The sequence below is a fragment of the Chiloscyllium plagiosum genome, unplaced genomic scaffold, assembly GCF_037043375.1.
Source record: "Chiloscyllium plagiosum isolate Xiang-an unplaced genomic scaffold, Cpla_swu_hap1 HiC_scaffold_19, whole genome shotgun sequence".
NCBI classification, from domain to species: Eukaryota; Metazoa; Chordata; class Chondrichthyes; order Orectolobiformes; family Hemiscylliidae; genus Chiloscyllium; species Chiloscyllium plagiosum.
In genome coordinates this window covers 26,323,212-26,335,666 of record NW_028270157.1, presented here as the reverse complement: position 1 = coordinate 26,335,666, position 12,455 = coordinate 26,323,212, and the positions used below count along the sequence as shown (strand labels likewise).

General features: G+C 42.0%; 1 protein-coding gene across 2 annotated transcripts in view; it reads right to left on the bottom strand.

Moving 5' to 3' along the window:
- Positions 1 to 12,455, bottom strand: part of LOC122559439 (uncharacterized) — a 135,038-nt gene that overhangs the window by 49,102 nt on the left and 73,481 nt on the right. For both annotated transcript variants that reach the window (XM_087996899.1, XM_087996900.1), the window contains exon 18: positions 4,466 to 4,586. In XM_087996899.1, coding sequence (XP_087853025.1) covers positions 4,466 to 4,586 — 121 coding nt within the window. The remainder of the gene's footprint in view (positions 1 to 4,465; positions 4,587 to 12,455) is intronic.

Below are 12,455 nucleotides of genomic sequence, written 5' to 3'. Positions count from 1 at the left end.
CATACATCAGTTATTAAATTACTAGGAAAGAGTTATAAATTAAAACGATGTTGGTTCAAATCAGGTATAAATGAACTTCAACATTTGGATGCAAAATGCAATACCACCAGAGTAGGCAACAGCTTCTGAACAATTTATACACCACTGGCACAGACAATAAAAAATATTCAGGATGCAACTGACCAACTCTATAATGTCTGCAGCCAAACTAGAGGCAACACATCTGACCCAGAAAGAGGTGTTTAATTATTTACAGACAACTTTAGCCCTTTACTTCAGGAGGAAAGAGTTTCTGAAGTAACATAATGGGGGTTTAATCTGCAAAGCCAGTTTTGTGCTCCTTCATTGCAAGATATTACTTGTGTGCATCAGTAAAAAATAAAATATTGTTAAGAATTTGATTTACAACTAATTTATCTGCTGATAATAATTAAAGAGAAGCAACACATTTTGGAAGCTAGCACTTCAATAATGAGTTATGTTCAAATTCAAAACAATTTGAATATTTAGTGATTATTTATTTGTTTAAATGTCAGTTGACAGCTACAAGGTACAAAGGAAGATGAATGTGGTTGTTGGCATTCAGTCAAATCCACTCCAGAACATTTCTGCAGGAGTTCCACAGAGTAGTGTCTTAGACCCAACCACGACCAACTCCAATAAGAGAGAATCTAAATATTTCCCGCTAACATTCAACAGCATTACCATCGCTGATTCCTCCCCTGTCAACAACCTTGGCGTTACCATTGACAGATGTTTGCAGGTAAAGGGACGGCTGGAAAATGAGAAGCCTTCAAAATGAGAAAACAAGAGTTCAGAGACAGTATATTCCTGTTAGGGTGAAAGGAACGCCTGGTAGGTGTAGGGAATGCTGGATGACTAGAGAAATTGAGGTTTTGATTAAGAGAAAGAAGGAAGCATATGTCAGGTAAAGAAAGGAGAGATTGAGTGAATCCTCAGAAGAGTATAAAGGCACTAGCACTATACTTAAGACAGAAATCAGGAGGACAAAAATGGGACATGAGATAGCTTTGGTGAACAGGGTTAAGGAGAATTCAAATGGTTTTTATAAATACATTAAGGACAAAAGGGTATCTAGGGAGAGAATAAGGCCCCTCAAAGATCAGCGAAGCAGCCTATGTGTGGAGCTGCAGGAGATGGGGAGATACTAAACGAGCATTTAGCATCAATATTTATTGTGGAGAAGGACATGGAAGGTGTGGAATGTGGAGAAATAGATAGTGATATCTTGAACAAGTCCATATTACAGAGGAGGTGGTGTTGGATGTCTTGAAACGCATAAAAGTGGATAAATCACCAGGACCTGATCTGGTGTTACTTAGAACTCTGGGACCCTTGCTGAAATATTTGTATCATCGATAGTCACAGGTGAGGTGCCAGAGGACTGGAGGTTGGTTAAAGTGGTACCACTATTTAAGAAAGGTGGTAAGGAAAAGCCAGGGATCTATAAACTGGTGAGCCTGACATCAGTGATGGGCAAGTTGTTGGTGGGAATCCTGAGGGACAGGATTTACATGTATTTATAAAGGTAAGGACTGATTAGGGATAGTCAGCATGGCTTTGTGCGTGGGAAATCATGTCTCACGAACTTGATTGAGTTTTTTGAGGAAGGGAAGTCTTATTGAAACTGAACAAGGTGTTGGTGAATCCACAGCTGGAGTACTGTGCGTAGTTTTGGTTCCTTTATTTAAGAAAAGGGATAATTTCATTGGAAGCAGTTCAGAGAAGTTTCACTAGTTTGTTTCCTGGAATGGAGGGATTGTATTATGAGCAAAGGCTAAACAGTTTGGGACTCGACTCAGCAGAGTTCTGAAGAATTAGGAATAGTCTCTTTGCAAAAAATAGGATTCTTAAGGGGTTTGATAAGGTTAATGCTGAGAGAATGTTTTACCACATGGGAGAGTCTAGGACCAGAGGGCATAGTCAAAGAATAAAGGTTTGTCGATTTAAGACTGAGAAGAGGAGGAATTACTTCTCTTAGTGGGTTGAGAGTCTTTGGAACTCCTTTCCATGGAGAGCTATGGGAGAGTTCTTGTGGATCTTTAAGGCTGATATTGATAGACTGTTGTTCAGTCAGGGAATCAGGGGAAATGCAGGGAAGTGGATATGAGGAATGTCAGATCAGCCATGATCGTATTGAATGGTGGAGCAGGCTCAAGGGCCCATTTGGCTGCTCCTGTTTCTATTTGTCATGGTCTTATGCATGTCGCTGGCTGGACCAGTATTTATCACCTGCTTTTAGTTACTGTGGAGGAGGTGCTGATGAGCTGCCTTCTTGTACCACTGCAGTCCATGTTTTCTCGGTAGACCTACAATGCTATTAGGGAGGGAATTCCATTGTTTTGATCCAACAACACTGAAGGAACAGCAGTATATTTCCAAGTCAGGATGGGGGTTCATTTGGAGGGAAACTTGCAGGTGGTGATGATCCCATGTATCAGTTGTTTTTGTCCTTCTGGTTAGAAGTGGTCACGACTTCGGAAGATATGAATTTCTGCAGTGCATCTTATAAGTGACAGGCCATAGTAACAATGTGTGTCAGTGGTGGAGAGACTGGAAGGCCCATCTAAATTCCATGGTTACAAAAGTAGGTCAGCGGCCGATGGCACCATCAGGACCAAGAAGCCTGCTTAACTGGCACCACATCCATAAACATTCATTCATTCCTTCCACCATTGAAGCTTAGTGTACCAGTAATGCATTCCATCTACATGATGCACTGCAGAAATTTACCAAAACTCTTTTTATAGCAGCTTCCAAATCTGAGATCATTGCCATCTAGAAGGGCCACAGCAGCATAGACAAGGAAATACTACCACCTGCCAGCCACTTAGCATCCTGAGTTGGAACTTTCTTACTGTTCTTTGAAAGGAGTTCAACAGGGCCATGTGTATTCAGGAACACACCATTCTGCCAACGTTGATATGCATTTAGCAAATGGGACCCCACCAACCCAGCATTAATGCATCCCACAGTCCCAGAAATATCAGTCTGTGCTCAACTAGTTATTCAAATCTCAGAATGTAAATGAACACAGATTATACACAAAACACAGTATAAAGTGAGAAATTTTACTTATCCATGTGTTTTTCCTCATTGTTATCTCAGAATGTTGCAGAGGTGGTTTGCTCCAGAATGTCAGGAAGGCAGAACACACCAGTTTAGGACAAGAACATGAGGCTCATAATCCAGAAGGAGCAAAGACTGAGGGGCAGCTTGCATCCAAGAGAAAGTACAAAACCCTCCCAGTGTAACAACAAGAAGTATTAGGAGATGGCCAGGCATACAATGAGAAAATACATTGCTCATGGAGACAGTTCCACAAGTGGCTCCATGGTCAGAAGCCTCGAGCAAGGTGAGTTGCTTGACAAAAACATTCAGATGACCCTGTGCACAGGAAGAAACAGCAGCAGGGGCACCACTAGTCAGCACCTTTCCTTTAACATAGATCAATGTATAGCCACTAGTTTTACTTGTCATTTTGCCTCCTTGACCATCACCAAAGGTAAAATCCTGACAATTGTTGACAACGATTGGTTTCCATAAGTATGCTGATCCCATCTAACTCTCCAGTATCTCCTTCAGCCCTATACCATCGCAACTTTTTCCCTGTTCATCACAACCTTAGCTCCATTGCTCAGGTCAGGGATCATTAGGAATGCAGGGTATGCTCCTGCAGGATTCTCAACATTAGGATGGATGCAAACCAGAAATTGTGATTGTTCCTCAACTATTATCTTCCTATGGTAATTGAAAAACAAAGACTCATTTTCCATGTGGATGATGCTTGACTCTTTTTCTCTACTGCTGTATTTTTATAATTGGTAAACAGCAAACAAAGACAAAGATAGTTGGTGAAAACAATCTACCAAGTGCCACATTTTGGTGGAAATGGCAAATACTGCAAATAACCAGGAGCAGTCATTTGGGAACTCTCCTACTTCATAAAAAACTTCTTCAAAGCAATTTTCAGTCCCATGTACCTTGTTAATATGGATTACTAAGGAAATATTTCCTGGACAAGATATCATTAGCCAATCCCTACCTGCCCCCTTACATCAGCACAGGCAGCTGTCATCTCATTCTGAACATCTGCTGATCAGTGGATTCCTCATATGAGGCTCCAATGACTCAGATGAAGTTAAAGATAACTCAACAATGTGAAATTTCCCCTTACCCTCTATACCCTGGGGTCAGTTCCAAGCATTCCCGAGTCACATCCTGCCACTTTGAGCATAGTCCTTATCGTGAAACTTTCAATCAGGTTTCATAAGCAAGATTATTGACGGTAATTATTTGATCTCTCTGAAAGCCTTTTGGTGATTGGAAGTTGCAATAGATTAAATTTGTTGTGTGTCTAAAGATGTGGTCCTGTGTGTAATCTATAGACAAATGTCAGAATAAATGCATTCGATTTCAGTAGCAACTGTATAAGAAAACCTACCTGCTTCTTGGACTGCTCATGAAACTCATATTTGTTAAGTGATTGTGAACCATATCTTCAAGAATATCTGTGTCCCCATGGACGATCATGGGGATTGCTGATGACCAATAAGCATAGTAACCTAGGTACAAATAAAAACATGGGGAGCTCAAAACATTAAGGGTGTAGTGCACAATAGAATAATAGCATGATGCTACATTTTTCTGATGCCATATTGTACGTAAGCTTGATTCAATAATTTGTGGTGAAATAATGTGTATTTTAGAACACTATTTTCCATTTGGCACTCATTTATTGACTGTAAAGTATCAAGTTAATTTAAATCACTATTCAGACTGAAATAATTTAATCATGTTTGCTATGGGAAAACTCTACTACTGTATTTTCCAAACAAAAGTAAATCTCACCAGCAGTACTTCTATTAATAACCAAAGAATTAAAAATAGTGACCTACTTTTGATATGAATGCAGTCTCTTCCTTCAAGCAATATAACTAGCAGCCAATGGCTGATAATCACACAGACAAAACATTTTTGAACACTTTAACAAAACTTGTGTATTTATGGTGAGCCTCAGGTTCTTCTGTTGAAAGAAAATGTTACTGGGTGAGGGGGTAAGTGAAATATTACAATTTGAGCTTGACCCAAACATTGTATTCGTGATTATCACAAAAGACAGTTCTATAGACAAGGCTGCATATTCTATGAAGTTGGAATTTATTCTTTATTATGCAATAAACAAGATATAGCATCCCTTAGAACTAACCCTTCAGACACTGGACTACACTGGAAATAATATAGGCTGCCTATCATTTATTCTTGATTTCTCCAGTCATTTTAAAAGAACTACTGATAGCCCATATTAGTTCATGCTAAAACTGAATTAAAATATACAGCATGACAAAATTTATATTGAAACCATACATCACTGATACTTCGAACCTTCTCTGAGACAAAATATATTGAAAATACTAAGATAAATAAGTCCATAATAAATAGAGGCAGGAGTGGCCAATTGGCCCAGTGAGCTCCTTTGTCCTTTAGTAAGATCACAGCTGATCTGATTTGTTTGTGGCCTTAACTCTACTTTCTTGCCTGTAGCTCAAAATCCTGAATTCCCTTGTTTATCAAATATTTGCCTTCACTGCTATCTCTGAGAGAACTTCCACAGTCAAATGACCCTCTGAGAAAAGATATTCATCTTCATTCTAAATTATGGACATCATGTGAATAAACTGTGCTCCTTGTTCTAGATTCCACCACTAAAGTAAACGTAAATTTAGCATTTACACTGTCAAGCTCATTCAGTGTCTTACACATTTTAATAAGATTCATTCTTCTAACTCCAAGTAATATAGGCACATCCTCCTTAACCTTTTCTCATAAGACAAGCAGTTCATTCCAGCAGTCCACCTTCTGGGATAAGGATGGGCAGTTTTTACACCCCCACAATTTTATTGAATTTGGGTTCCTTCTGTAAGTAGATATAGCTCTCAGACTCTCAGAGGAGGTGTAAACCATAGGAGACCATCAGTACCAATTTTGGAAACCTTGTTCCTGGGACCCTTTCACTGACGTGTTTTGAAATAGAAAATTATATTATTTCAGTTTCCAGAGTTAGTTGTATTTTTACTGCAGTGATTGATTGTAGGACTCTATTCTGCAACTCAAAGTAGCTTGACTATTAAATTGATTACCAGTAAGGTGTTGAGATGCAACAGAATACTTTTTACATTTCAAAGTTTGTGCGAAGATTTGTAGCTCGGGTGCTCGTTGTTGTGGTTCTTTTCGCCGAGCTGGAAGTTTTTGTTGCAAACGTTTCGTCCCCTGGCTAGGCGACATCATCAGTGCTTGGGAGCCTCCTGCGAAGCGCTTCTTTGATGTTTCCTCTGGTGTTTATAGTGGTCTGTCCCTGCCGCTTCCGGTTGTCAGTTTCAGCTGTCCGCTGTAGTGGTTGGTATATTGGGTCCAGGTCGATGTTTGTTGATGGAGTTTGTGGATGAATGCCATGCCTCTAGGAATTCCCTGGCTGTTCTCTGTCTGGCTTGCCCTATGATAGTAGTGTTGTCCCAGTCGAATTCATGTTGCTTGTCGTCTGCGTGTGTGGCTACTAAGGATAGCTGGTCGTGTCGTTTCGTGGCTAGTTGGTGTTCATGGATGCGGATCGTTAGCTGTCTTCCTGTTTGTCCTATGTAGAGTTTTGTGCAATCCTTGCATGGGATTTTGTACATTACATTGGTTTTGCTCATGCTGGATATTGGGTCCTTCGTTCTGGTGAGTTGTTGTCTGAGTGGCTGTTGGTTTGTGTGCTGTTATGAGTCCTGGTGGCCGCAGTAGTCTGGCTGTCGACTGGGACAACACTACTATTATAGGATAAGCCAAACAGAGAAGAGCAAGGGAATTCCTAGAGGCATGGCACTCATCCACAGATTCAATCAATAAGCACATCGACCTGGACCCAATATACCGACCACTGCAACGGACAGCTGGAACTGACAACCGGAAGTGGCAGATTCAAACCACGATAAATGCCGGAGAAAACATCACAGAAGCGCTTCACAGGAGGCTCCCAAGCACTGAGGATGTCACCTAGACAGGGGACGAAACGTCTGCAACACAAATTCCCAGCTCGGTGAACAGAACAACAATAACGAGCACCCGAGCTACAAATCTTCTCACAAACTTTAAATATGAAGTATGCTTGAATGAGAGCTCTGTTAGATTGTTAAAAGTTTAATTTCTTTTTTATTTCTATTTCAAAAGCATGGATATAGAGGTTAACCCATAGCAGATGTTGGGTGAATCATTATAGAGAGTAGATAGTTGACATAGAGGGGACATATAAGTGACATGGGAAGTATAAGGAGAAGGAGCTATTATGTGGTATTGGTGGAGAAGTGAAGGGTTGAGGGCCTAACATCATCACTAAAATGGGGCTGGGGTACCAGTAATGGGGAAGGGCATACTAACCTGCCGCCTTGATCATCCATCTACCTTTAAACTTGAAAGGGTTCAGAAAAGATTTACAAGGATGTTGCCAGGGTTGGAGGGTTGAGCTACAGAGAGAGTTGAATAGTGCGGGGCTATCTTCCCTGGAGTGTCAGAGGCTGAAGGGTGACCTCCTAGAAGTTGATAAAATCATAATGGGCATAGATAGGTAAACAGTCAAAGTCTTTTCCCCAGGACAGGGGAGTCCAAAACTAGAGGGCATAGGTTTAAAATGAGAGGGGTAAGATTTAAAAAGGACTTAAAGAGCAACTTTTTTCACATAGAGGGTGGCGCATATATGGAATGAACTGCCAGATGAAGTAGTGGAGGCAGGTACAATTACAACATTTAAAAGGCATCTGGATAGGTTTATAAATAGGAAGGGTTGAGAGAGATATGGGCCAAGTGCTGCTAAATAGGACAGTAACAAATTAAAAATACTATACATGAATGCACGAAGCATTAGACATAAGATGGATGAGCTTGAAGCTCTTTTGGAAATTGGCAGATACGATATTGTGGGGATAACTGAGACGTGGCTTCAAGTGGACAGGGCCTGGGAAATGAATCTTCAAGGCTATACGTGCTATCGTAAGGACAGACTGACGGGCAGAGGGGGTGGGGTGGCCTTGTTGGTAAGGGAGGATATTCAGTCCCTTGCGCGGGGGGACCTAGATTCAGGGGATGTAGAGTCAGTGTGGATAGAGCTGCAAAATACTAAGGGTAAAAAGACCCTCTTGGGAGTTATCTACAGGCCCCCAAATAGTAATCTGGACGTCGGATGTAAGCTGAATCAGGAGCTGAAATTGGCCTGTCGTAAAGATGTTACTACAGTTGTTATGGGGGATTTTAACATGCAGGTAGACTGGGAGAATCAGGATGGTATTGGACCTCAAGAAAGAGACTTTGTGAAGTGCCTCCGAGATGGATTCTTAGAACAGCTGGTGCTGGAGCCGACCAGGGAGAAGGCAATTCTGGATCTGGTATTGTGTAACGAACCAGAATTGATCAGGGACCTTGAAGTGAAGGAGTCATTGGGAAGTAGTGACCATAATACATTAAGCTACAATCTGCAATTTGAGAGGGAGAGGGTACAGTCGGAAGTGACAGTACTTCTGTTGAATAAAGGGAACTATGGAGCTATGAGGGAGGAGCTGGCCAAAGTTCAATGGTGCAATACCTTAGCAGGGATGACCGTGGAGGAACAATGGCGGATATTTCTGTGTATAATGCAGAAGTTGCAGGATCAGTTCCTTCAAGGCATGGGCGGCCGTGGCTGACGAGGGAAGTTAAGAAACATATAAAGTTAAAAGAGAAAAAGTATAACATAGCAAAGATAAGTGGGAAAACTGAGGACTGGGAAGCTTTTAAAGAGCAACAGAGGATTACTAAGAAGGAAATACACAGAGGAAAAATGAGGTACGAAGGTAAATTGGCCAATAATATAAAGGAGGATAGTAAGAGCTTTTTTAGGTATGTGCAAGGCAAAAAAATGGTTAGGACTAAAATTGGGCCCTTGAAGACAGAAACAGGGGAATATATTACGGGGAACAAGAAATGGCAGAGGAATTAAATGGGTACTTCAGATCTGTGATAACTGGAGAAGACACAAGCAATCTCCCTGAGGTAACAGTGGCTGAAGGACCTGAACTTAAGGGAATTTATATTTGCCAGGATTTGGTGTTGGAGAGACTGTTCGGTCTGAAGGTTGATAAGTCTCCGGGGCCTGATGGTCTGCATCCCAGGTTACTGAAGGAGGTGGCTCGGGAAATCGTGGATGCGTTGGTGATTATTTTCCAGAGTTCGATAGATTCGGGGTCAGTTCCTGAGGATTGGAGGGTGGCTAATGTTATACCACTTTTTAAGAAAGGTGGGAGAGAGAAAGCAGGAAATTATAGACCAGTTAGTCTGACCTCAGTGGTGGGAAAGATGCTGGAGTCTATTATAAAGGATGAAATTACAGCACATCTGGATAGTAGTAACAAGATAGGACAGAGTCAGCATGGATTTATGAAGGGGAAATCATGCTTGACTAATCTTCTTGAATTTTTTGAGGATGTAACTCTGAAGATGGACGAGGGAGATCCAGTAGATGTAGTGTACCTGGACTTTCAGAAAGCTTTTGATAAAGTCCCACACACGAGGTTAGTGAGTAAAATTAGGGCGCATGGTATTGGGGGCAAAGTACTAGATTGGATTGAAAATTGGTTGGCTGATAGGAAATAAAGAGTAGTGATAAATGGCTCTATTTTGGAATGGCAGGCAGTGACCAGTGGGGTACCGCAGGGATCCGTGCTGGGACCGCAGCTTTTTACAATATATGTTAATGATATAGAAGATGGTATCAGCAATAACATTAGCAAATTTCCTGATGATACAAAGCTGGGTGGCAGGGTGAAATGTGATGAGGATGTTAGGAGAGTGACCTGGACAAGTTAGGTGAGTGGGCAGATGCATGGCAGATGCAGTTTAATGTGGAAAAGTGTATGGTTATCCACTTTGGTGGCAAGGAAGGAAGATTACTACCTCAATGGAATCAATTTAGGTAAAGGGGCAGTACAGAGAGATCTAGATGTTCTTGTACACCAGTCAATGAAGGCAAGCATGCAGGTACAGCAGGTAGTGAAGAAGGCTAATAGCATGCTGGCCTTCATAACAAGAGGAATTGAGTATAGAAGCAAAGAGATGCTTCTGCAGCTGTACAGGACCCTGGTGAGACCACACCTGGAGTACTGCATGCAGTTCTGATCTCCAAATTTGAGGAAAGACATTCTGACTATTGAGGGAGTGCAGCGTAGGTTCACGAGGTCAATTCCTGGAATGGCGGGATTACCTTACACTGAAAGACTGAAGCGACTGGGCTTGTATATCCTTGAGTTTACAAGACTGAGAGGGGATCTGATTGAGACGTATAAGATTATGAAAGAATTGGACACTCTGGCAGCAGGAAATATGTTTCCGCTGATGGGTGAGTGCCGTACCAGAGGACATAGCTTAAAAATACGGGGTAGACCATTTAGGACAGAGATGAGGAGAAACATCTTCACCCAGAGAGTGGTGGCTGTGTGGAATGCTCTGCCCCAGAGGGCAGTGGAGGCCCAGTCTCGAAATTCATTTTAGAAAGAGTTGGATAGAGCTCTCAAGGATAGTGGAATCAAGGGTTATGGAGATAAGGGAGGAACAGGATACTGATTAGGAATGATCAGTCATGATCATGTTGAATGGCGGTGCAGGCTCGAAGGGCTGAATGGCCTACTCCTGCACCTATTGTCTATTGACTAGATTAAGTTAGGATATCTGGTTAGCATGGGCAAGTTGGACCAAAGGGTCTGTTTCCGTGCTGTACATCTCTATGACTCTATGGCCTCTACTGTCATCTCATTCTCACACTGACTTCTGGAGGTAGTGGACTCAACACCATCTTGCCTTCACTTCCACAGATATTGCTAGATGTGCCAAATGGTTCCAGCATTTATACTTTTCTGCTAGATTTCCAGCATCCAGAGTGTTTTTTAGATTAGATTAGATTACATTACATTACAGTGTGGAAACAGGCCCTTCGGCCCAACAAGTCCACACCGACCCGCCGAAGCACAACCCACCCATACCCCTACATTTACCCCTTACCTAACACTGCGGGCAATTTAGCATGGTCAATTCACCTGACCTGCACATCTTTGGACTGTGGGAGGAAACCGGAGCACCCGGAGGAAACCCACGCAGACACGCGGAGAATATGCAAACTCCACACAGTCAGTCGCCTGAGGCGGGAATTGAACCCAGGTCTCCGGCGCTGTGAGGCAGCAGTGCTAACCACTGTGCCACCTTCATTGACAGAAAACTTATGAATATTTATGCCAAGAGTACTATCTATCCTGGGAACTATATCAATACCATATTGAGAATACAAGACTGAGTTTGGACATTCACAAATATTGTCCTTTGTGTCATTGAAGGGATTTTCCATAACCTCAAAGTTTCTGGGTGCCATACATGACTGGACCTGACTTAAATGTCAAAACACTTGAAATGATGTTTCCTTCTGCATTGAATTTGTGTCCCTGCTCAAATCATGACTGTAATCAGATCTGGAGCAAGTGGTTCTAGGAGATCCCAAAATAAGTATCAGCAGAGTAAGTTATTGTTGACCCATTCCATCAATTTTTCTGATATTTCACCAGGAGGGTTTGGCGAGTAGGGTAGAAAGTGATTAGGTTTGATTCGGCTTAGTTACCGTACAATTCCCTTTTGGAGAGTTGCTAAATAATGATCCCTCAAATTTGAAAACTATAAAGCAAATGAGGTGGTTGGTTTGGTTATTATTTGTCAAAAGAAACTGTAGAAAGATGTAACAATTTACCTAATCCAGGTACTTAATCATAAATAATCTTTAACTTTGAAAATCATTTTGTAAATTATGTACCACCATGTACGTGGCAGGAACTCATGCGACTCAGTTCTACGTTGTCTATCTCATACGCTGCAAGTAAGGATGCCCTGAGGCATGGTACATTGGTGAAACCAAGCAGAGGCTATGGCAACGGATGAATGTGCGCCGCACAACAATCAAGAGACAGGAGTGTTTCCTCCCAGTTGGAGAACACTTCAGCGGTCCAGGACATTTGACCTCAGACTTTCGGGTGACCATTCTCCAAGGTGGACTTTGGGACAAGCAGCAGCGAAAAGTGGCTGAGCAGAGGCTGATAGCTAAGTTCCATACCTATAGGGAAGGCCTCAACCGGGACATTGGGTTCATGTCACATGACAGGTGACCACCATTGCACTATATACACACACAGGCACTCCTAGATACTCATACACACAACACCCAGGCACTCGTACACACACACACACACGCAGACACTCCTATACACAGACATGCACACAGATACTCTCACACACTCTTACAGACACACACGCCCACACTTACACATGCACCCTCTCACAGACGTAGACCCCTTCACTCTCTCTCTCACACACACACACACAATTCCCTCGATTAT